The following is a 25,516-nucleotide window of genomic DNA, read 5'->3' as shown; positions in this document are numbered from 1 at the left end:
ATTAAGCGGGTCATTCTGATGCCCCGGGTGTTAGCCCGTTTTAAATGGAGTCAAAACTCCGCCCACCCGGCTCGCCGCTCGGTTGCCCAGGCACAATTTGGTGCGGACCCAGTGTTTTAAACCTGAGCAGCTCATACCAAAGCTTGTATAGGTGAACTGATTTATTTGTTTACCCTTTTTTATTAAAAAAAAAACCCCAAAAACCTTTAATTAAAAACACTAGCTTTAAAGAAGACTTTCTATTCAAAATATTTTAAAAGTACTTAGTGGACGAAATGTTTCGCTAGGAGATTTTTTAGTGAAAAATCATGTACGATTTTCTAGCTTTCCACCCCTACGTCGTCAACTTGGAATCTCTCCATGTCAAAGTTGACTGTGTTGTCATGCCTTTGTTGCCTCTGTAGCATCGCAAATATTGTAAATCGAAGTGTGGAATAGATGGAAAAATAAAAGTTAATATCACAGAAGAAACCAGCTTAAACTTTATCTACAACAGGTATGTTTGAGTTTTTAAAAAGCTGCAGACTGAGTATATATTTGTGAGGGGGGTTCGCTGTGGAAGCGAAACCATTCATCCATGCTAAGGTAGCCGGCTAGCTAGCTGTTGGCTAACGTTAGCTGTACTTGTGTCACTGAGTATATTTAAACATTACTGTTCACACTGTCAATCTGAATATGAACTGTCAGAGCCACAAATTTAAAGCGTTAATTAGTGACAACGTGGTCCAAACCGGTTTTGAGCTGATAAATTGAAACAATTTACATGTGGGTTAGCTTTTCAATTAGCAAAGTTTTAGATAATAGAGCAATAATTCTAGCAATTGTGTCGCTAAATTAGTGTTAAGTATATTTGATCACGTGAGTCTTACATTAATATTTTAAGCAATATAATATTTTAAGTTTGTCTTAATGTGTCATTGTCATTTAAATGTACCCTTGTTAAGTTTTTGTTTATTCCTAAGTTTGATTCCACGTTAGCATATGCATTCAGTTTCATACTTTAGCATGGTTATATATGCTAAACCACTTCAATGAACAACCCCTAGCTATGTTTCCTCAACATGCATGTTGATTTATACAATAAAGTGAAACCACCCAAAAGATGGAGGAAAAGCTGAATGGATCACTGCCTGTTGTCTCCCCGGAGTATCTTCAACAGTGGTGAGTCTTCCTCCTCACCACAATGTGGCCAGAAAACAGACTAAATTAAATTATGACGAGGTGTAATGAAATGAAAGCATGTGCACCAACTTGCCCTTTTGCCTTTGTTTTGCACTGTTTTCATACTACTATGTGAGCCATGAGCATTATAACTACTGTACATTTTCTTCAGTTTTTTCCTCATTGTTGTGATGCAGTTAGAATCAATAAAGGGAAAACAAAGACATTTATACATTTTTTAAACATGATAATACATTATTTGATGAATCACTAAAACTGTGCTGAAGTGCAACTTTTCATTAATTCTGAAAATGAGTTGCAAGTAACTCTTGTTGCTACAGGGACCATTTTAATATATTTTTATTTTTAGGTTCACAAAGGACCTGGACTTTTCTGAACTTACATTTCTGACATAGCATTTGCCAATATGCCAGAATGCATTACCTGGACCTGTATAACTTGGTCACTGGTCTTTCAGATCTTAATATGATTCTTCCTTATTATTCATCCATCAAAAACTACATTTGTTGTAGACGTGTAATGCAGTTTCCTGAGTTGACTTTCTGAACATAAACAAACGCACTCTCACACATTGGAGCATTTTTCTAAAAAATATAGTTTTGCCAACATTTTGATTATTTTGATGGGCAAATCTCCTCTAACATAGACTGATTTAAAACCAGCTTACTGAGTAAGATGAGAATGATGAATCGCTTTTTTTTTTTAAATGCAGCAAATGGTTAGACCAAAAAAAGGTTAAAACATAAATCAAACTGGTTTAACACCATAACACATCCCACTATCACTTTGCTTGTTGTAGTCGTGCTTAACCACTTTTCTGAATCATTGTTATAATTATTGTTCTACTTCAGGGTCCGATCTGCCCAGCAGTTTCAAGCTCTTCAGGCCCAGTACGCAAACTTCAATCCTAATCGCCAGTTTCACTATCCAGAGCATCAGGCTGGAGAGGCAGCCATGGCACACATGGCTAATGCAGAGCCCACGATGGATCAGCTGGAACCTGCCAACCTGACAAAACGTACATTCATAAAATGTGGAGCCAAATTAGAATATCCCATTAAATTTGTGTAATTTTTCAAGCAAGTATGCCTTTGGGGAAAATTTTGATGTCTTACTAATATGGTTTGCGTGGAATTTTGATTTTTGAGACAGAAAGAAAGTAATCCAACACAGTGCTCTTAGTGTATGGTTATATATAATGAGTCTGTCAGTGTGGGGAGACACTAACTTTATATAGTAAAAGTGAAAAAGTTGTTAGTTATGACATTGGCCTTTTGTTATTTTTGCAGCCGCAGCAAAAAAGAGAGGCAGACAGGCACAACCTAAGACACCAGGGGAACCCAAACCACCAAAAGTCCCCAAACAACCAAAAGTCCCCAAACCGCCAAAACCCCCCAAGGACCCAAATGCACCCAAAGCAAAACCAGGTCCTAAGCCCAAAAAGAGCAGTGAAGCTCATGCTGATGGAAAACAGGAAAAGATAGATGAGAGCTTTAAGAAGGTGAAGAGGAAAGTTGACCGTTTCAAAGGGATGTCAGAGGAGGAGGTAATGAAAAAGACCCTACCAGACCTTCTGGATTACAACCTGGACTACGTCATTGTAAGATATTCTTTTTTGCTGGTTAATAAAACTTGTAAACAAAACGAGGAGTGGGGTTTGATTTTGTCTCTTGAACAAACATGTTTATGTTTTCAGATTGGAATCAATCCAGGGCTGATGGCAGCGTTCATTGGGCGGTGGTTTCCAGGACCTGGAAATCACTTTTGTAAGTTATGATTTAAGAATAACTAGTTAGATAATAGTAAAATTGTGGTTTAGATCAGGGTCACTAATTCTGGTCCGACAAAAGCCAAAATACAGCAGGTTTTTCATGCAGCCTTGCTCCAACTCACTGACACAAATTAACAAGTCATTGTGCAGACCCTGATACAATATTAGATTAATTTTATATTGTTTAATTGTGTTGAAGCAGGTATACATTAAAAACCAGCTGGATTGCAGCTCGTGTGGGACTGGAAGGAGTAACCCTGGTTTAGAAGATGCATACAGTTCCACTTTTATAAAGAAAATGCATCAAACATCAAAGTAATCTAAGACGCGTGTCTGGGAGTAAAGTTTTAAATGCTTAAAAATATTGGGAAATAATAACCAGGAATCTTTGTGATTATAGGGAAATGCCTGTTTCTATCTGGATTTACTGAAGAACAACTCAACCACATGCATGATACAATTCTGCCTGTCAAGTATAAAATGGGTTTCACAAACATGGTAGCCAGGGCAACACCTGGGAGCAAAGACCTGTCGAGGTATGTTGGGAAATAAGACTAATCAATTGAATGTCCTGATGTGGGGGGATTATAACAATAAACGTTTCAGTTGTTTGTGTTTTTTTTAAATTTTTTTATGAAAAGATTTGTGTCCATAAGCTTTATTGTGGCGGTTTTGTTTTCATCTTACAGTAAAGAGTTGCGTGAAGGTGGCAAAATTCTTGTGGAGAAACTGAAGAAATATAAACCCCTTATTGCTGTGTTCAATGGGAAATGTAAGCTTTCTTATTGCAGAGCAACAGTTACCAGAAAAAGACTTGATTCACACTTGTAACTCTATTTATTACATTTTTTTCCAGGTATCTATGAAATGTTCTGCAGAGAGCTGTTCGGAAAGAAACCACAAAAACTTGAATTTGGTTTGCAGCCACACAAGATCCCTGACTGCGATGTGGTGAGAGCTTAAATTGGTCATTTTTAACCTTTTAAGGTCATGGTCTACTATTTGGTAGTGATAAATGTGATGTGACTATGATGAATTTCTTTCAAATATTGTGGAAATAAACCTGCCTAAGCCATTCCTACAAATTGGTTTGGGTATGCTGAAACCAGACTGTTTTTATAACACTTCTGTTTCAGATTTTAACCATTTCACTGTTGCAATCTTATTATTAAATTAAATCTGAACTGTTCTTTAAAAAACAATTATTCTGATTATTTTGGTCCAAAACAAATGGAAAAATGCAGAGAAAGATTTTTCATCAGACTTTTTCTTAATGTGAAAGGTTAAAGATAACACTGGGTGAAAGGCATTACCATGTTTCCAAATTATAGATTCATAATATTATAAATTTTAAAGTGTTATTCAATATCAAATGAAAGAGATTAAATGACAAAATACTAAGGTTGTGTCCAAAGTTGAGAAGAAAACTGATTGAACAATAATTAACACCACAATATTACTATTTGCGTCAGTGTTTTTGTGTACTAAGACTTGAGTGACCTCCAAACTGAATGTAGGTGTTTCCTGTTTGTTAAAGCCTATCTTAACTGAATTTCTTGGTAGGGAAAGTCAAAAAAAACTTTAAAAACTGAGGAAAACATTAATGTTTACAAGTGAAAGATCAAATCAGGGTTCCTCAATCCTGGTCCTCGATGGACAGTGTGCTGCAGGATTTTCAAGTGTCCCTGCTGCAACAAGCCTGATTCAGACTCAGACAGCCTCTGCACATGTCTGCTAAAAACTCATTGATTTGAATAAGGTGTGTTGTAGCAGGGACACTTGGAAAACCTGCAAGACACCAGCCCTCGAGGACCATAATTGAGGATCCCTGGGTAAAATTATATCTAGGTTTAGCAGACTGTCAAACACCACAGATTGTAACTTTTAAATATCTATCATACCACTAAAAATTAATTTTTTCTTTTTTTTAAAATTATATGGTAGTGTTTTATTTTCCATAAAAAAAAAATTCAATTTTCCCTTTACAGCAGACATGTTTGTTAAAGCACATAAGAATCTGTTTTAAAACCCAGGTTCACAATGTTTGGTTTGCAAAAAAATTTCCAATTATCCAGATAGAAATGGAGAATATCAACAAAACTCTGTACATTACATATTTTATTCCTGTTACTCATTCCTGTCCTACGAAAATTGCAATCCAGCAGGTGTTCATTGTACTCACCACACGTGAAATGTGTGGTGAACACTATCAAGTTCTTTTGTTGGGAAGGGTGCTATAATATAGTAATAATAATAATACCTTATTATTGTTGTTATCACTATTATGGTTGAGTTATCAGATTTCATCATGTCTGCTTTGTTATTAATGTATGGCTGCAATTTAAAGCACTTTGAAACATTGATAGGAAAAGTGCTGTAAATAATGTTTTATTTTTATTTTATGATTGTAATATGGACATGTTAAGAAGAAATTACTTACCAGCCTTTTGCCTAAACAGGCCCTGTATTTGATGCCTTCATCCAGTGCACGTTGTGCCCAGTTTCCTCGTGCTCAGGATAAAGTCCACTTTTATATCAAACTGAGGGAGCTCAGAGATCAACTGAAGGGTGTCCAAAAAAGCACTGAGGTCCAGGAGGTTAACTACTCATTTGACCTTCAACTGGCTAAGGGTAAGTTTAACCATGCTTCTTCTTCTTTTTTTTTTTTTTTTTTTTTTTGAAGAGGTAAACATTAGTGGGGTGATAACACAGTTTCTAAAAGTTCTTGTTACCCATGAGACTGTTTGTACATAGGATACCTTCAGATTGGTTTGTAATATCATGTTCAGCGTGTAGTTTATTCTTCCATCTTTTGTAATAACAGAGGATGCCAAGAGACTGGCAATAAAAGAAGAGCAGTACGATCCTGGTTATGAAGATGCCTTTGGTGGAGCATATATGGAGAAAGGACTTGAAGAAGGCAAAGCTGAAAGCAAGACAAACGGCCACTGTACATTTTCCACTGCTAAAAACACAGGTAAGCATAGATGGATTGGTCAACTTGAAGACAAACCAATCAAGTCATATTATATTTTATTATTTTAGATGTATGGTTTGTGTATTATGGAAAGAAAAAAGAAAAGTTTTCTGGTAAAAAATCTCTGGTTTAAATGTGGCATTCAAATGTAAATTTCCTCAAGTTACCCCTGACTGGTTTAATAATACAGTTTTGACATTCCCTGTAACTTTGGGATGATGCTAATGATTCTAGTCACTTCCCTAATTCTCTTTGTTAAGTTTCTAATACTTATGGTAAATATTAACCCTTAAAGACCAGACCCATTAAAAAAAAGTAGTGAGTAAAGTCCATTTTTTTTAATACGAGATCTTTATGCTTCCTTTTGACAAAATGTAAAAAACAAAAACAAATAAAAACATTTTTTAGGGATATTTACCATTTATTACTATGTGATATGTCAAAGTTATTATAATGTCATTATTTCATTACTGGCTGGAAGAAGCAGTTGTGGAGTGTGGTTATACAGCTGCGAGGCAGCGACTACTCCGGAAATGTAAAACCTCAACTACAATCACGTTGGGACATGGTGTAAAACGTAAATAAAAACAGAAAACAATGACTTGCTAATCCTTTTTAGCATATATTTCACTAAATGAACTACAATACATGTAATTTTCAAACTGATGAACTTTGTTTTTTGTAGATATTAGCTCATTTTGAACTTGATGCCTGCAACACATTAAAAAAAAAGTTGGGAAAGAGGCATTTTTACCACTGTGTTACTTCACGTTACCTTTTAACAATGCCCAGTAAGTGTTTGTGAACTGAGGACACTAATTGTTGAAACTTTGTTGGTGGAAATCTTTCCCATTCTTGCTTGATGAACAACTTAAGCTGCTCAGCAGTCCAGAGTCTCCATTGTCTTATTTTGCACTTTGTAATGCGTCGCATATCGTCGGTGGGAGACAGGTCTGACTGCAGGTAGGTTAGTCTGCGCTTGGATGCAGCATATGTTCCAAAACCTGAACGTACTTTTCAGCATTATGCTGTATTCACAGATGTGCTTGTTACCCATGCCATGGGGACAAACACACCCCCGTACCATCACAGATGCTGGTTTTTTAACTTTGCACTGAAAACAATCCAAGCAGTCCTTTTCCTCTTTGGCCAGTAGGACATGATGTCCATGATTTAGAAAAACTAATTGAAATGTAGATTCATCAGACCACAGCACACATTTCCACTTTGTGTCAGTCCATCTGAGAGGAGCTTGGGGTCAGAGAAGCCAGCAGCGTTTTTGGTTGTTGTTAATATCTGGCATTTGCTTTGCAGGTTGGAGTTTTAATTTGCACTTGCAGATGTAGCAAGAAACTGTGTTAACTGGCAATGGTTTGCTGAATTGTTTGTGAGCCCACATGGTAATTTCCTTTACACGTTGTTGATTTTTTATGAAGAGCTGCTTGAGCGATCGGAGGTTATGGGCATTTGATGTTGGTTTTTGACTACTGCTTATGTACAGAGATTTCTCCAGATTGTCAGAATCTTTTAGTGAAATTATGAATGATAGATGATGAAATCCCTAATTTCTTTGCAGCTGTATGTTAAAGGGTCTAAGCCAATACTTTAAGCCACTAGAACGTTGTAAGATCTGGAAGTTTTGGTGACTCGACTTTACCTGGTGTAGATGGCGTTACTAACCTGTCCCGACGCTGCCAGTTGCAGTTTAAAGCCAAGTTATTTTCCAGTTTTTCATTTTCCAATATGTCCATTAAAACGGCATTCTGCGTGTTAACAGCATGTTCCTGGCAAAGCGGTCAAAACTGATTTTCCATTTCTGGTTTAACACACACCCTACACACACAATTTTCTGTCTAATATAGATCAGTTGGCACTTACACATGTTGTTGTTTTTAAGCTATTGAACTATTTGCTCAGTTGTTCTCAAAGAGGTGCACCTTGTCCATTTCTTGCTAGTGAATAACTGAGCCTTTCAGGGATGCTCCTTTTATGCTCAGTCATCACACTAACCTGTTTCTAATAACCCTGTTCTCCAAACAAATGATCCAAACAGATGTTATCTGAGTATTCTTCAGTTTTGCCAGTCTTTGGTGCTCCTGTTCCACTTTTTTCAAACATGTTGCAGGCATCACAAAAAAAAATGTGTATGAGTTTGAATATTAAATATGTTGTTTTTGTAGTTTATTCAATTTATTATAGGTTAAATAGGATTTTAAAATCATTGTATTCTGTTTTTATTTACAGTTTTCTCAACATCCCATCTTAATTGGACTTGTACATAATAAATGCCATTATGCCATCAAATGAGTCAGAAATGTAGCATTTTAAGGTCAGGAAGCTGCATATTGCATCTTTAATATCTTACGGCCAAGTGTGTAGTCTTGAGATTTTTGGAAGACCAGGAAAAAAAGTAAATAAATAAATAAAAATTTTAACAGTTAAATGACTCATTGTTTCAACTCAGCTGCTAGAGTATAAAAATATTTAGTAAATTCAAATGTAGCCTGTATAAAGCGCTTTACTGCACATACTTACATCTGTGTGCATGTTGTCCACGTTCAGAGGTAGCAGAGGAAGCAACGACGTCGCAGACCGCGGAGGGCCAGCTCCCAGACGGACAGTGGATGATGCAGTCCTTTGCAGATCAGATTCCAGACATAAGCGGTGGACCCAAACATGGCAGCATATGAGGAAAAAGTGTCTCTTTTTGACATGCACAGATGTCAGCCAATTCCATCTTTTACCTCATTAAGTCAGGTTTTAGATTTTTTTTTCCTTTTGCTAGTGATGGAGTGGAATCTGTCCACCTTTAGAACTTTATAGAAATTTTGCAGAGTACTTTTTCTGCACTTTTTTTTGTTTGTAGTTTTGTAAACATGTATAATTGTCTTTACGACAGTCATCTTAAATATGTGAAATCAGGGACATTGTTGTTTGACTGTCTTTGGAGAAGATCATATATTTAAACATTTGTTTTTGTCCTTGTGCTTTATTTTACTGCACAAGCTGCAGTACATTTTAATGCTCATATGTACTGTTCATACAGTAGATAAAGCTGGTTCTTTAAGCTTAACGGATCAGTTAGTGTGTACAATGCTTTTTTGCAGTATGGATTTAACTAGCATTACTGTTTTACATTCATGGTGCTATGAACTGAGATTCAAATGATCACACAGTAAAACCAGACATGTCTGATGTCCCATAGGGGGACATTTTTACAGGCCTTTTATTATGTTACACAACTCAAAATGCTTTTTCTTTTCTTTTTTTTTTATCTCTTTTTTTCCCTGTTTTAGGAGTATATTATGTTCATAAAAGCTGTCATTCACATGGAATTTTATGAAACGTTTGTGAAATAAAATATCCTAATGATGCTTTTTTTATCCTTGCTTTATCTTTATTTGCATACAGAATATTTAATCATTTTACAGCAGTAGTTCATTTGTTTGTTTGAGACAATTTATAACGTGGAAAAAAAAATCAAAACTGAAAACTAAAATGAAGGACTGGGTTTCTTCATATGTTTTACGTCATAGTTCTGGGTGTGTGTAACATAACAATGGTTAGAAAAACCTTGCCAGAGGTAGATAAAGAAAGTTTACACTCATAAATCTGCAAGATCTGTCACATAAGCAAACCAGATACCACGGATATCGTAAACACTTCATTTGTTATGTTTACGATAAATTTGGTTGCATGTACATCTTGAAAGACAGGGAAGAATGTTATGCCTTAAAAGTAATTCATCGGGCTGTTAGCTTCATGTAGCATTTGGTATTAAATCACACATTTGATCAGATTACTGGGAAAGAGGCCAGAAAATCCACTTCTTTTTAACATTACATAAAAAGTAGCAAATTTTTGTAGATAATCCTACTACTTACATTAAAAAATTACACACTTTACTGCTGTGGTTATTCTGATGCTGTAATTATTTAGTACCCCTTCAAAAAATTGACTTGACTTTATGAAACCCTTGGTTTTTACCTTTGATCTTGAAAATGTTCATAATTGACAATGGCATTGATTTCAATGTATTATTGTGTTTTGAGCATTCTGATTTTATTGGAAAATTTGCCACATTTTAACAAAAATGGAAAAAAAGATCAGTTCCAATAAAGAACTACAAAAATAACACATGTTCAAATTTGTTTCCAGTTTCACAGCATTAATTGTTCTGAACAGCTTAATTTCTTATAACTATTACAATAACCTTTATTTCTTCATATATTTTAACTGTTTGGTGCTTTTTTGGAAATATAAACCCACATATTTTGAAGGATAAGTAAAAATGAAGTGATTTGTTTTAGTTAAAAAACCTCTGACTTTTTGCATATGATGTGATTTCTTTGTTTCAGTATTTTTGGATGGTAACATCTGTCTTCCCAAGGTAGCAGAGGAAGCTACATAGCTTCTTCTGGCTACATTGATTACAAAATCAATGTAGCCATTGTGACAAATCTCAGCAAGCTTCTGTCCAAAACATACAAAAAAGTTTAAATGACTTGAGTATTTTCTATGCATAGACACTTCTCAACACACACAGAAAAAGGAAAAATATTGTTTAAACTCCACTTAATTTAAGGCTAGTTACTGTGGAGAGGGACTTAACCGAGGCATGTTTATGCTCAGGGCTCCATCCATGTAGAGCTGAGAGACAGGAGTGATAAAAACAGATGAGCAGATTACAGAGATGTCTTTAAAACAATGCAGCTTTGTGACTGGATACCAAAAGACTGGTCCAGGCCTTCATCACAGCTCACTTCAACTTCAGACTTCTAACACTACTGGTAGGGAACCAGTTGCATGTGAGAACCTGCAAAATGTATACAATGCAAGTGAAATCAATATATATTTACAGATCACACTCTCATGTCTTTTTGTAGCTGTAATGGGGGAGTGCCCAAGTCCAGACTTGAGTTCTGTCATCCTGCAACTTATAGCAGCATCGATTCTCCAGCATACCTGAATGAACACCAGAAGCTGAATTCCCTCTTCTACATCTCAACAAGCTCTGCAGAGGCCTGGTGACAAGCCAGGCGTTATTCGGGTGTGGTGGAAAAGGGCTGCTATCTAATAGTTGCAGGTTGGCAGAACGCGAGGACCCTACCTGGGCATCCATGCTGTAATGAAATTTGCCTTCTTTTCTACCTGAGTGAGCTCTTCTCTGCTAGCAAATTCTGACACCAAAAACATTTCCTCCATCAGACAGTCTGGTGAGGGACACAGAGTTTTCCAGTGGCTTGAAGATGGGCATCTTCTGGAAGCTTCTCTATCATGTAGCGTTAAACTGTTCTTAGTAGACTGAAGGTAGGGTGGAAAACCACAAGTGTGTGTTTTCTGGTCTCCTTTGCTATGGTCAGAATATTGCAACGGAGTTGTTCTGAGGGTAAAAAGCAGAAAAATAGCATGTGGGAAAGTCATCCATTACAACTGTATTTGCTATGCAGAACAAAAAGAGAATTAATTCATTTTTTAAATATTTTTTTTCAGAAAAGTTTACTCTTTTTAAAAAAAAAAAAAAAAAAAAGGTTTTTATAAAAGAAAAAGATCCCCCCCCCCCCCCCCCCCCCCACACACACACACACACTCACGCACACACACAGTCTTTTGTATAAAGAAATGACAACTGAAATATAATTATATTTGTAAAAAAAAAAAAATTAAAAAAAAAAGTTTAGCAGTGGTAACATTAAAAACATTGTCTTTGTAGTATATTCTTCTACCTCCCTCCACCTCTGTGGCTGTTTCCTTGACCACTGCAGCTGTTGCTCTGCTAATAATTCTCCTCATGAGCCCGCTGAGCTCCATCTGTGTGTAAGAGAGTTGGTCCATCTTCTCAAGTGGAAATCCCCAGATGTTATGTTCCATCTGTAGCACTAAGGCACCCAGGCGAGCAGTGCACATCTTCTGTGAGAGGTTGCAGTTCAACTCAGGAAACTCTGACCAGGAAAGGCTGTAGGTCCAGATTGGTTAGGTCCAAGGCTCCTGAAAGACTGCGCAGGGCAGCTAGCCATTCCTCTCCAAATGCAATTCAATATGAGCCTTAAGATGTAGAAAGTCCCGGTTCTGTGGAAGAAATCGTGTCTCATACTGGTGCCCAAAAAAAGACGACCGGTGGAGCTGAATGACTAGACGGCTAGCTTTGACAGCTCACATAATGAAGACCTTTGAGTGGCTCCTTGTTTGTTGCATGAGGATTCAGGTTGCGGAGGATCTCGACCCTCTCCAGTTTGTCTACCAGAAACACTTAGGAGTTGAGGATGCAGTTCTTCACATGCTGCACTGGGCATATGTCTACTAGGAAGTGCCTGGTTCTTATGTCAGAATCATGTTCTTTGACTTCTCCAATGCTTTTAACACCATCAGGCCTCCCATACTGAAAGATAAACTTTTAGATGTGGGGGTGGCCCCCTCCCTGACATCCTGGATTATGAACTATCTAACATCAAGACCACTATATATCAAGATGGGGAGAAGTGTTTCTGGACTCTGCAGTGCAGCAATGGGTCCACAGGGGACTGTATTAGCTCCCTCTCTTTTCACACTCCACACTTCAGACTTCTGATACAACTCGGAGTCCTGCCACATACAGAAGTATTCAGATGATACATCTGTTGTGCCATGTGTGAGAGGTGGACTGGAAGGGGAGTACAGGGACCTGGTAAAGGCCTTCGCAGACTGGACTAACAAGAACTGTTTTGCTCCTGAACACTTCCAAGACCAAAGAGCTTGTGGTGGATTTCAGAAGATCTACATCTCACAGAAAGCCAGTCTGTATTGGTGGAGAGGAATTAGAAAATGTGAAGACCTACAGGTACCTGGGGGTGGTTCTGGACCAGAGGTTGGAATGGTCAGACAACACAGACGCAGCGTACAGGAAGGGACAGAGTCTCCTTTTCTTCCTCAGGCGGCTCAGGTCCTTTGATGTCTGCAGTGACCTGCTGCAGATGTCATATCACCCAGTCATCGCAAGTGTGATGTTTTACGCTGGTGTCTGCAGGGGGAGCAGCATTACAAACAGGACTGCAAACGTCTGGACAAAAAAGCCCAGAGGGCTAGTTCTGTCCTAGGCAGAATTCTGGACCTTGTCAGAGCTGTGGTGGAGGAGAGGATGAGAAAACTTCAGGGTATTTTGTATAACAAAAAACATCCCCTCCATAATACCCTGGCAGGACAGAGAAGCAGCTGCAGTGAGAGACTAATCTCTCTTCGATGCAGGACTGAGAGGTTCAAAAGGTCCTTCATTCCAGCCGCAATTAGACTGTTTAATATTAATCTTTAATTTAATCTGTTTATCTTTTTTTAAAAAGGAACTGTTGGAACATCCTGAATTCCCCCCCGGGGATATCTATCTATCTATCTATCTATCTATCTATCTATCTATCTATCTGTCTATCTATCTATCTATCTATCTATCTATCTATCTATCTATCTATCTATCTATCTATCTATCTATCTATCTATCTATCTATCTGTCTGTCTATCTATCTATCTATCTATCTATCTATCTGTCTGTCTATCTTTTCAGTTGAATATGGCTTAAAAAGGATTTGCATATCATTATTTGCATATATTATATAATTTTTATTTACATTTTCACAACATCCCAACTTTATTAGCGCACAGCAGATGATTTACTTTTAATCACTCTTGTCTTCAAATATTATGGGACCTATGGAGTTTGCTCTCACTGTTGCATAAACTCAGTGTGTGTCTCAGTATCCTTTTTTGAGATAACATGTCCATGGCCTTTATCATCAAGACCAAATCAAATATATACAAAAAATAAACTGAATAAATTGTTTTACAAGGAAATAAAATTCAATGGTCATTATGAACCATGCAGGAGAGTTGAATGAGCTGCACCATCTCAAACCCAGAATTTACAAATATGTGTCTCATCTATGGGAATCCCAACAGTCAGAGTCAGAGGACAACGAGGTGAAGCTCCACCGATTTTGGAAGCACCATGAACCAGTTGTGGGACCCTCTCCAGGACAACTTAGAGCTCCAACACAGTTAATACTACAGCCTGCAAAAGAGATGTTCCACTCCTCTGTCCAGTCAAACATCTTCTCTAAAGTCTCCATCACGCTAGAATCTATTAAAACTCAAAGTGAAGTCTTTAATATCACTATCTATTCATTCATCTCTCACAGCCTGTTTCACGTGAGCTCCCTTCAGTATTGAATTGTCATCTCATTTCAGACACATTCAGAAGGAAAGTAGGTGGGGCTTTGTTTGGTCATGGTGTGGTATGGCACAACTTAATAAGCTTATTTAGCAACTTTAGGATAGCAGAATGAGACAAAAACAAGGCATAAACTTGAAACATTAGAGAATATTTCTGAACTTGTGATCACTTTAGGTCTTAAAATGATTCACCGGGACTTTGAAGGAGTCTTACCAAGTCCTGCAGAAGCAAGAACAAAAAATAAATAAATAAAAAAAGATGTTCGTAGAAATATTAAAATGTTTAAAATAGAAACTTGGCTATAATGAATTTCATCCTGGAAAATTATGCAAGGTAGCTGTGGTGGAATTATGCGTATAGTGTAGTTTTAATATGTTACTCATTTATTAAGTTTCTTTTAAGTAGTACAAGATATATATTCTGCATAGTTAGAGTAGTTCAGTAAGCTTGCTTTGGTAGATTTATGCATAAAACTAAGTGTTCTGTTCAAGGCTTGTTTCAGCTTTGACTGTTGTTATCTCCAAGCTGACTAGTGCTGCCAGGCAAAGGTTGTTTGTGTATACTTAAAGAACACTGTAGCACACTGAGCAGGGGCAGAGCTCTCGAGACCTCTCGCCCGCAACATCTGTACATGCCCAATAAATTGAACAGAAAACAGTTGATTTATAGATTTATTTCTCATTGGATAAATTCCACGACAGTAGCTCTCTTAATCTGTTTTTTTTTTTTTTTTTTGAAGTCGGATTGGTTTTGAATTAATCCATTTGTTTATCTCTTGTTATTTATGATTTATAGTCTTCCATTTGAAAAAAACAACAAAAACTACCAAAACCAATTTTGTTACAACAGTTTTAATAATTTATGAGGTTCAACCATCAGTATACTGGACTTTTATCACAGCTTTATCACAACAACTGCCAGATGGGACTGAAAATAAGTTTGGAAGCAGTAAATGAACAAGGTCAGCAGTGAACTGTAAGAGAGTAAAGTACCCCACAAAGCTGAGAAAAGTAGTAAAATCAATATTTAAAAAAAAGTATGCATTGTTCAGTTTTAATGAACTCCATGAAAATACTGATCGAAAAAACAGGAAATTAAAGAGCAGTGACAATGCAAGAACTGGAAGCATTCCCAGAGTGCAGACCCTCATCAAGCCATTGTAATTATTTTGTGCCAATAATTGTGGACATTATTTTTGAGTTATACAGATAAAATGATCCCAATCTCCCCGTAGTGAAGAATCCTTTAAAAAAAAAAAAAAAAAAAAAAAACCTCCTGGATCCAGGCGGTGATCTGAATCCCCATCAAAATCTAATCACTTGTTTGTTATTCCATTTCCGAGATTTCCTGAAAATTTGATTTTAAAAAATCTGTCAATAACTTTTTGAGTTATGATGATAATAGAGAGACAGACAAATACATGACTTCTGCCTCAGCAGAGGTAAAAATTATACGATCCAGGATCGTTTATACGATCCAGATTTTTTTTTTTTTTTAAATTGTGATGTATGACAATAACACCACAAACAAGCCAGATTGTTTTCATTATTATTAATAATTATTATTTCCATCTGAAGTCCAAACTAACTAATTTTTCTTGAGGACATCACAGGACACTGAACCTTCTGAGGTTTGCTTGGATCCAAAGTTTCGTAGCCATCCCACTGTTCCGCCCAAACTCCAGCTGCTATCTGCACTTTGAGCTGACTTCATGGTGACTTTATCAACTCCAGAGCTGGAGCTGTTATTGGACATCTAGTCTGATGTACTGTAGCTGTTCCAGTTAAACATATGGTCAGAGGAAAGATTAGCCTCCTGGTTTCCCAGTAAAAGGTTTATGTTTTCTTTTCCTTGAGTCCACTGGTCCAGGTCTGATGGCAGACTTGTGCATCTGCGTAGAGGTGGTTGACTGCAAAAAACAAAGTTTTTGATGATAATAATTATGTGTTCATCCTTTGGTCCAGAGTAATATATCTTGACAACTACTGGTTGGTTTGTTAGAACATTTCATGCCAACTTTTAGACAAAATAATGTAATACAAACACAGACTTTCAATCAGCAATATAGTGTCTCTGGCAGGTCAAAGTTAGGGAAAGATATCTTCAAAAGTAATCCGCTTTATCAGTAATTTAAGATAACATATAGTGTTCCATGTAAGGTCAAAGTCTTACATAAGGATGAGTTCAGAACATGGCTTACCTGATACTGCTCTCCTTCAAAGCTTGTTTGTCTGCAGTTGTCCCAAAGAGCCAGTTAATGTCCCGTGGTACGTCTGGAATCCAGCCCTTGATTCTTAAAGGAAAAATCAAAGTTGTGTGGAATAAAATAACTGTAAACACCCATTAATGCATTATAGCAAGAAAAATAAATTGCTGATGAAAAATCAAGATATGAGGACAGTATTTGGTTTATTGTGGTAGGGCACAATATAAATACAAGTTAGTACCTCTGAGCTAATGAGCGGGCAGACTCAAAAGGCAGATAAGATGTCACTTTCTTTGGCAAAAAGTCAGTCAAGTGGGTCAACAGACCAACAGGACGGTGTGTCTCTTTACAGGCGTGACACAAAACTGACACAAAAACAGTGACAAACATGTAGTCAAACGATAGTACTGGTTCAGCTGTAGATTGCTTGTTTTTGCTTTTCTCTTTCCGTACATGCAAATAACTTCTCTTACCCCTCTGAATGTTAACTGGGAGGTTTTCTATGAGCTGTGGATCCAGCCACCAGTGATGGCCATGTGGCTTCTTTGGTCTCTCACCAGACTTTGCAGTTTCAGATGATTCTTTCACCTGCTCACAACAAGCACGTCGTGTTGCATCGCTTTCCAAACTTCTTATTGGGCTCTCAGCGCTGATCAGTTCTGTGGTTAGTAGTTAAATTAAGTTATTGATTAATTAAGTTATAAAATATAGATACCAGGACATAAAGAAGCACTTTTAGTGCTCAGAACGTTTGACTGGTTAGTTTTCTACAGCTCAAATGTATGTAATCTAGTTAGTGCTTCTGATTGATGAGTTAATTGTTCTCCTTGTAAACTGTGTTTTAGAGACATGACAAAAGATTCTCACTGTTTTCTTGCAGGAAGCGAAGAGCATCCATGTACCCGTTTCGGCAGATTTCAGCCATTGCCTGTAAATTGAGAGAGTGCTTATTGAGAATGCAAGCTGTACTTGTTCAATGGATGCAATATCGTTGGCTTTTTTAATACTTAAAACCTGAAAAGTGAAACACACAAACTTATTTAATAGTAAAACCCAAACATGTCACATCATCAAATCATATGTCAAAATGACTAATCCAAATACAAAATATACCCCAGACACAGCTACTACTACACCTAAATGATACTGAGTTACAAACGTTTTGGCAATCACAACCTCTGAGTATTTATAAAAGCCTTTTTGAAGCTTCTTGTACCTGTTTGCAGTCTCGGACACAGGTACAAGCTTTCTTAAATTTACAGCAATGCATTTTCTACTGGTCCATTTTAGTTGCCTGGAAATGTTTTCTAAAGGGATTTAGTACCTGGACCCATTTCCAGATGATATTCCCTTTCCATCAGGTTTTCTACTGTTTCTTGTGTATTCTAGGTTCTAAATCTAACTAAAGACAGAAGACCTTTGTCTCTGACTTTGAGTTTAATTTCTTTCATTTTTTTCAATGCCTCCAGTACCATTAGCACAAACATCACAAAACATCCAGCATGGTAGGTGGTGGCTCTTTCCTACAATTGATTGTTGATTTAAATTTCTTATTAACAGTGCTTCTGGTGGCAGGCATCTTGACTTTGGGCCATTTGAAAACTAGAAATTGAGAACATTGTGTGCTGTTATTGTTTTGTTGTTTTTGTATTTCAATTTAATGTATAAGCTCATTTGAAGATATTAAAACAACACCAGTACTTATATCCAGTGTCATCTGAAACTCACCTCAGCATCTGGGGGGAAGAATGTGCTGGTCACTCTGTACAAGTTCTCTGAGTTAACTTGGATGCTGACATTGTTGAAGCGCACCTCATGGAAGCTCAGCGTGCTTGCTTTGGGACAGAGGTCACTCTCACCTGCATATGGACTGATTGTGATTGTCTTTCCCAGGTTACAGCGAGGAAGGTTGTCACTGACAGCACCATCCACATAGTGCTGAGAGGATAGAGAAAGTTATTACCATTACTGTATGCCATAACCATTAATGTTATACCCTGATTTGACAAACTCTAGATAAGACTTATCACAGATGTGATACATCTGGCAATTGCTTTCTAGTGAACTCTGAAAGAGACCAAGATGATGTGCCTTCATTTCTTAAAACTCTGTTGCTTGAATTTTCTTTGTAGTCAGTAATTAAATTCAGTATCAACCACATGAACTCTACTTTGATGCAGTAAATAATGAGCTGTAACACAAGCTTCCTGAGTTAAATTCTTCTTGGTGTCTTAACAGTATCAGTAGTTGTGTGTTGCTGGTTCACTCACCACTCCACGGTAAGTGGGTGGAATAACTCCACAGTAAAGAGGAACAAAGCAGCTGCATATAAGGGCCTGGAAAAGAACAATTTAGAACCCAGTCAACGCCTCTACTGGTCAGGCAACACAATCTAATAAAAGATGTGACAATAGTTAATATTTTAAGCTAAATGTTGTAGCTCTGAAATGAATGTTTTAAAACTGGTGGTTTTAGGAGAGTTTATCTGTCTAAGTTTGTCCTTCAGCAAGAACTCTCCCAGTACAAAGTGACAGATAAGCAAGAACCACATGTAACTAAGAATCATCAGTTAGAGATCAATCAGCTCTGTTGCATTAGAAACGCAGCTCAATTCAACTTTCACACATATTGAACAGCTCATCCCAAGCTATGGCGAGCAATGGTTGCAGCCATAGGACAGCCAAGGAAGATGAAATGTGATTAATATTTAGTGTTCATGGCTCAGGCCAATGAAAATTATCTGTCCTTCTGAGCTCAACGTTGCATTACTTCACTTGTCACCTGAACTTCAAATAAATTCACTGAGATTCAACAGATCTTTTCCTATTTTCTGGTCTCAGACTTTCAGTAAAAGAATCAGGTTAACAGATTGGTGCCATGACCAAGATCGCATGTTAACTGTTCACTCTGAGATTATGGCTGACTGAAGACAGCCTCGTACAATGGCTGGCTTGACACGCATCTGATTGTAAATGACAAGTTATCACTGATGTGAGCTGGCCAACCATTGCTCATCAGATTGATTGCGATGAGCTTTTTAGAGGGTGTGAATGTTTAATTGAGGTGTGTATTGGATGTAACAGATCTGATTTAGATGTCCCACTGATGATTCTAGATACATCTGGTTCCTGATTATCTGTCACTGTGTACTTAGAGGGTTCTAGCTGAAGGACACGTTGAGACAGATAAGTTCTACTAAAACATAGCAGAGCGAAAACAGTTCAGAGTATTACCAATTATTACAAAGGGCCAGCCTATTTTCCAAGCTGTTTACCTGAATTAGCTCATCTCTGCTGTCGAACTGTGAGACCAGTAAGTTCCTCCCATCAGACACTCTGGTCAGGGACACGCAGAGCTTCCCAGATGCTCGAATGTGGGCGTCCTGTGGAAGTTTCTTCAGCAGAGACTCTTGTACCAACTGTAGCAGGTCGTATGCTGGATGCAGGGGCCCCAGTCTGTGCTTCCTGGCCTCTTTGGCCATGTACATTAAATCGGCACAGCATTTATCTGCAGAGGCAGAGCAGTGTATTAAATCTTGCATACATGATAAAATTACTGAACAAAACAGTTAAAGGGGAGGGCACATTTTCAGAAGCAAAACGATATTAAACTATTACAATCCAAAATTTGCCTGAAAATCCAAAGGATGAAAAACATTTACATATTTAAAGTAGGAAATATCTTTCAAATTAATTAGAAATTTGATTTTTTTTTTTTAAGATTATTTTTGCAGTTTTCTAGTATGTTGATGAAAGACTGGACTTTAAGTAAGAGACTTTTTTTTCACAAGTTGACCTATTTTTACTGGGGTTTTAATTAAATTTTATTCTGTGAAAAATACCATGGAGATATAGTACCACTCCTCTCTCTTCTAATTTTTATACCTCTTTATTCCCTTGAACCATGTTCAAAGCACTCAATTTAAATCAAATCCCTCTTATACAGGGTGCTGCTCATTGAAAATTAATAATGCAGCTTTGTGTAACCAAAAATACAAAAGTGTGGACAATGTCTAGACTTGATAACTCCTGAAACATGTTATTTCACAGAGCATAAAGTGAATTATGCAAGAGCTCCCTCTGGCATACACAGCAAACTGAACTCACACTACCATACACCAAACTGAAAGAAAAGTACTTGACTGGCAACACTTTACAAATACCTATTCATTTTCTTTTATGAATGTTTTAAAATAGTTATTGGGTTCACTATCAGTTTATCCCTCTGTCTTAGATTATTAGGTGCTAATTTTGAGAGTTGCATTTATAGGCATTTATAGGCAAAGTTTCACTTATTTACCACTGATGGTGGATCTATTTGTCTCTGAATAAGAATAGACAGACAGACAGACAGACAGACAGATAGATAGATAGATAGATAGATAGATAGATAGATAGATAGATAGATAGATAGATAGATAGATAGATAGAAGAAAAGCACAAGATATTATATTTACAGAATATTCATTACAAAGAATAAATGTAATGTGTGAGATACAAGCACAACAAAAATAAGTCAGAAGTCTCAGTCAATATGGGAAACATTAGATTAGATTAGATTAGATTAGATTAGATTAGATTAGATTAGATTAGATTAGAATAGATTAGATTAGATTAGATTAAATACATGTATTAAGTAAATACATATATTATGAACATACTAACAAACTAAGATATTAAGAACAGGGTTAACTTCCTCTGTTCTGCAATCATATGATCTGGTCCAAAAGACAGCTAGAAACATATCTGATTTGAAAGGAGTGTGCTTTTTTAAAAGTATTTTTTAACTTTATAAACTTAATTCAAGTAGGATAATTTCAACCTTAAATTAATTCATTTATTTATTTTATCAGTCTGAATCTAAATAGAGTGCAGCAAACATTTAATACCACAATGAGTGTTGGTAAAAAGTCAACAATAAAAATATACAATATATAAATAATATTAAACGCAAAGAACGAATGCAATGGTTGAGTTACAAGCACAACAAAAATAAGTCAGTTTTGATCAAGATGTAAAACATTAAATTAAGTTTGATTTCAACTCATTTATTCCTAACGTGATCTTATATATAACTACTGTACTTATGACAATCTGCTGTGATTACGTGAGCAAAAAGCAAGTGCAAAAGAAGAACTTCCCACTTCTGAGGTCCAGTGACTGCAGCATGTACTGAGGATAAACATGAGGAGGCTGGGTCAGTTTTGGTCTGTAACTGTACCCTGTCAATCTGAACAGCTCACTGAAGACATATTTTCAGACTTATGGTGGCCTAAAAAAAAAAGTGACAACATTGTGATCTCAAATTAGTTGTCAGTTACCCAAATTTATGATCTCGGACACTGATTTTATGTCTCTTTAAAATCAAGCGGAATTAATCAGTCTCTTAAATGAGCTTGGTGAATTAGATCTGCGCTGTATTCTCTAATTATCCAATTACATTTAAATTTAATCATGAGTGTTGTAAGACTCGTCTTTTCAATAAGGTTATTCTTAATGTGTATTTCAAATAAAACACTTATATAATTGTTTTGTGATTAAAAGACACAAAGAGACCAATAACTCACCTATGGGAATTCCTAATGTGAGAATAGCAGCCACCAGAGAGCCTGCTGAGGCTCCATAGATTTTAGACGCGTCTTGTATGAAGCGAGGGAACCTTTCAAGTATACAGCTGCTGACACCAACATAATAAATTCCCATGAAACCGCATCCTGCAAAGGAGATGCTCCAGTCTTTCGTCAGATCAAGCATGTTCACACATAAATATCCGCTAAACTTTCCGCGTTCAACCAGCTGAAATGTTAGATCATGCTTATAACCAGCTATCACTTTCAAAACACACCTGTAATTTGCATCTAAAGGCGAAAAGATCATATAAAGTTGTGTCTCAAGGGTCACTTTTACCCCATTGGCTGGAAAATGCCACATGACTGAAGCCAGTCAGTCAAACGTAGCGTGACTTTACAGCTGTCACAACTTCTGCTTCTACTTTTGTAAGCGCATTTTTCGTTTGGTTTAAAGGCAAAAAATGTCCATTCCTGTGGTGGATTTCAGTGCTTACGGGTTAAATGAGGAAAATATTAATGACGACCAGCTGAACTATCTGAGTAAAGAGCTGAAAAAGGCTTTCACGGAAGTTGGCTTTGTTTTCTTAAAGAACTCTGGTATTACTCAAGAGGAGGTGAGGACAACATAAGAAAACTCCAAGTAAGTTGGTCAAAAGTACTTCAATTGAAAAGCGTCTTTCCCCTGTGGTCTGTTTGAGCAGGTAAACCGTGTTATGGACATATCCAAGAAATTCTTTCTGCAGCCTGATGAGCTAAAACAGCCCTTCAGAAGGAGCACCTTTGCAAACAATCCCAACCACGGCTGGGTGCCATTGGAGTCTGAGAGGTGAGAAACAGACACTTTGTTTATATTTTTCACAACTGAATTGTTCCTGAATTAATTCCTTTTCAGGTTGAATCCAACTCGACCTGGAGACCTAAAGGAGTCATTCAACACTGCATCATTTCACCCTGACACAGTAAGAATGAATTATTTACTCCATTTTTTTCTATTCAGTCACAAGACAGTCCACATTGATCCTGTTGTTTTTTTTTTTTCAAGTTGGAAGGCTGAAGTACAAGATAATCAGTGCTTATCACTTAACCACCATTGTGTTTGGAAGCAAATGAATAAATACATTTGCCAGTTTTAAGTATCCACAAACATAGTGTATTTGTACAGAAGTGCAAAACAAGCAATGCTTCAAAATAGCAAAACACACAAAGATTGGTGTCTAAAATCTTTATATATTTCAATTTGAGTGTCAGTTTCAGGTCTGGTATTAATCAGGCCGTTGTTCTCTGTTCTGTAGAAATGGCCATCAAAGGGCGCTTTGATGGGTTTCCAGGAGATCCACACAACTTTCTTCCAGCGCTGTAAAGAGCTGAGTCTCCGTGTGCTGAGGGTAATGGCTCACAGCCTGGGTCTGGACCCCGATGTGTTCCTGAGCAGACACCACCTTATAGGAAGTATGATTGCCACATTAACTGTCTACATGATGTACAAAATTAATATTAATAATCATAATAACCAGATACTGACTTTAGATTTTTGATGTGGGAATTTCTTTACAGATTTTTAAGTCAAATTTGAACATTTGAGGCATTATATTTAGAAAAACTTTACTAAGTGCTATGAGAATATGATAATATTGATTAAAATAACAAGAGCATAATTTTAAAACTAAAATAAAAGAGACTTGCATCCAATGAATAATGGACCTCATGACTTCCAAGCCTTTCTTTGCCTTTTTCTTCTTAAAGATGCTGCCAGAAAAGAAATAAATTTTGAGTCAAGCAAACTTTTATCCACATATGAGAGAAAACTGACAATACTACTTTGTTTCCACTACAGCTGATTGCAATGGGACAGCACTCCGGGCACTTTACTACCCACCTGTGAACAGCGAGACAGCAAAGGATGGTCAGCTGCGGTGTGGAGAGCATTCAGACTATGGCTGCATCACTCTACTGTTTCAAGGCTCTGATGGCCTGCAGGTAACACCTTGCTATATCTACAAATGAGATACACCCACAAGAAGTGTTTGATAATTCAATGAAAACATAAAATGTGTAGAAATCCAGTTCAAGTTGTAGTTATTGTTTTTGTTTGGTCTTCCTCAGTTTTCTTTATCTTTAACTTAATGCCCAAACTATATATTAGCCTTCTATTATACCTAAATTACAGTTACCCTCTAACTAAATGGTTAAATATGTATTAAGCCATCTAATCATAGTGTCATTTGCAAACTTCAAGGTCTGTAATTGCTCTGGGGAATTTATCTCTGCTCCGTCTGTCCCTGGAGCCATCCTCCTCAACATTGCTGACCTGATGCAACGCTGGACCAGTGATCAATATATCTCGGTGGTGAGTGAAGAGTATTTATGAAATTGTTATAAGTGTTTGGCTAAAATTAACACAAAAATAAATGTGTTGTATAAAGATACATAATTGCATTTTTTAAATTCAACAGGTTCAGGATAAATAGTTAATAGTTAATATAATTAATCATGAAGAAAAGTCGCAAAATTTCTTCCAGCTCCTTTTTTTTTAAATGCTGCTGGAGTTTAGGATAGCACTTTTCAGTGTTTTTTTCTTCTTTAGAAACTGTTATTTGTTTCTGTCATAGTGCTTGCTTTAGCGGGTTTTCATGTGAAGATGTACCTTGTGCCATGTTTCCAGAGACAGAGTCTGCAGAAACTGTAGTATATTGCATACGGTGAAGTTCTTGCTGAAATTACACACTGCCCTTATATTTTCTGGAAGTACCTTTGAGTCTTTTAGAAATAAGTAGTGCCATATGTTTGATTTAATTGGTGTGAAAATCTATTATTGTACTAAAAAGAAGAAGAAAATAATTGAAGTGCCTTCTTTTATGAAGGGGCGACCAAAACTGAGAGCAAAAATCCTGCCCCAAACATTTTTGCATACTTAACTTTTTCTGCTCACCTTGGTCAACAATATTTGTGATCTAGTAGTGTATCAAATACTGTCACTACCTGCATCTTGATTTTAAAGATGTGTTGTTAAAAAATATTATTTGAACCATTGTTTAAAAAGCATTTAAGTTTATAATATCAGCTTTGTTTCACAGCGTCACAGGGTTTTACTGCCGCCTACTGGAGACTCCAGCACACGTCAGTCCCTGGCTTTCTTTGTCCATCCAGATGATGAGGCTCTCATCACCTGCTGTGATGGCTCAGACAAATACCCACCAATTACAGCAGGCGCCTACCTCATGGAGCGCTTCAGAGAAACATATGGGAGTAAATGAAGTCACTCTCATCAGTTTGTTTAAATGTTTTGCCCACAAATTACAAAAATTAGTTTGTGATTCAAATGAGAAGTTTGGTCACAAATATAATGTAACCTTGTGTCACACATATTGGTTTTACTTTTTTAACAACAATTTGAACATTATTGTTTTTCTTTGAATCAGTGAGCTGAATTTGTGCAATGAAAAGACTCAAATCATCCTATCCTAAACACTTAATCCAATGAATGGTCGTTGGGAAGCTCGAGCCTATCCCAGCAGTCCTTGAGCAAAAGGCAGGGTACACCCTTGACAGCTCCCTGGTCCATTGCAGGGCCAACACAAAGACAAACAACGACTCCTGCCCACGAACGCTCCTTT

The 25,516-nt window shown here is 36.9% G+C and overlaps 3 protein-coding genes across 3 annotated transcripts; 2 read left to right on the top strand and 1 right to left on the bottom strand.

Annotated features, from left to right (window-relative positions):
- Window positions 1–367: 367 nt before the first annotated feature.
- Window positions 368–9,203, top strand: tdg.1 (thymine DNA glycosylase, tandem duplicate 1). The gene is made up of 11 exons (XM_079246754.1): window positions 368–496; window positions 1,087–1,161; window positions 2,034–2,200; window positions 2,472–2,782; window positions 2,879–2,948; window positions 3,354–3,489; window positions 3,643–3,725; window positions 3,810–3,904; window positions 5,413–5,584; window positions 5,778–5,930; window positions 8,493–9,203. Exons 2-11 carry the CDS (start codon window positions 1,103–1,105, stop codon window positions 8,618–8,620), a joined length of 1,374 nt encoding a protein of 457 aa, XP_079102880.1. The 5' UTR covers window positions 368–496; window positions 1,087–1,102; the 3' UTR covers window positions 8,621–9,203.
- A 5,111-nt stretch (window positions 9,204–14,314) lies between these two features.
- On the bottom strand, window positions 14,315–22,086 carry LOC306768419 (patatin-like phospholipase domain-containing protein 2; the record flags this gene model as incomplete). Its single annotated transcript, XM_079256776.1, has 7 exons — window positions 14,315–14,346; window positions 16,807–16,992; window positions 17,201–17,261; window positions 18,062–18,271; window positions 18,604–18,669; window positions 19,608–19,840; window positions 21,900–22,086. The coding sequence occupies 7 exons, from the start codon at window positions 22,084–22,086 to the stop codon at window positions 14,315–14,317; spliced, it is 975 nt and encodes a 324-aa protein (XP_079112902.1).
- Window positions 22,087–22,363: 277 nt separating this feature from the next.
- Window positions 22,364–25,156, top strand: LOC306768409 (uncharacterized protein; the record flags this gene model as incomplete). The annotated part of the gene is made up of 7 exons (XM_079256762.1): window positions 22,364–22,516; window positions 22,604–22,728; window positions 22,795–22,861; window positions 23,195–23,351; window positions 23,737–23,879; window positions 24,139–24,249; window positions 24,977–25,156. The coding sequence occupies 7 exons, from the start codon at window positions 22,364–22,366 to the stop codon at window positions 25,154–25,156; spliced, it is 936 nt and encodes a 311-aa protein (XP_079112888.1).
- Between the last annotated feature and the right edge of the window lie 360 nt (window positions 25,157–25,516).

The sequence above is a fragment of the Telmatherina bonti genome (assembly GCF_933228915.1).
Source record: "Telmatherina bonti genome assembly, chromosome: 2".
Classification (NCBI taxonomy): Eukaryota; Metazoa; Chordata; class Actinopteri; order Atheriniformes; family Telmatherinidae; genus Telmatherina; species Telmatherina bonti.
Note: the sequence above shows the minus strand (reverse complement) of the source record. Positions and strands in the feature narration are given on the sequence as shown.

Bases quoted from the DNA above. Each gene is read 5' to 3' on its own strand.
- tdg.1 (XM_079246754.1), top strand. From the start codon at position 1,103: ATGGAGGAAAAGCTGAATGGATCACTGCCTGTTGTCTCCCCGGAGTAT. The intron at 3,726-3,809 runs GTAAGCTTTCTT...ATTTTTTTCCAG, and splicing joins TGCTGTGTTCAATGGGAAAT to GTATCTATGAAATGTTCTGC. The intron at 5,585-5,777 runs GTAAGTTTAACC...TTGTAATAACAG, and splicing joins TGACCTTCAACTGGCTAAGG to AGGATGCCAAGAGACTGGCA.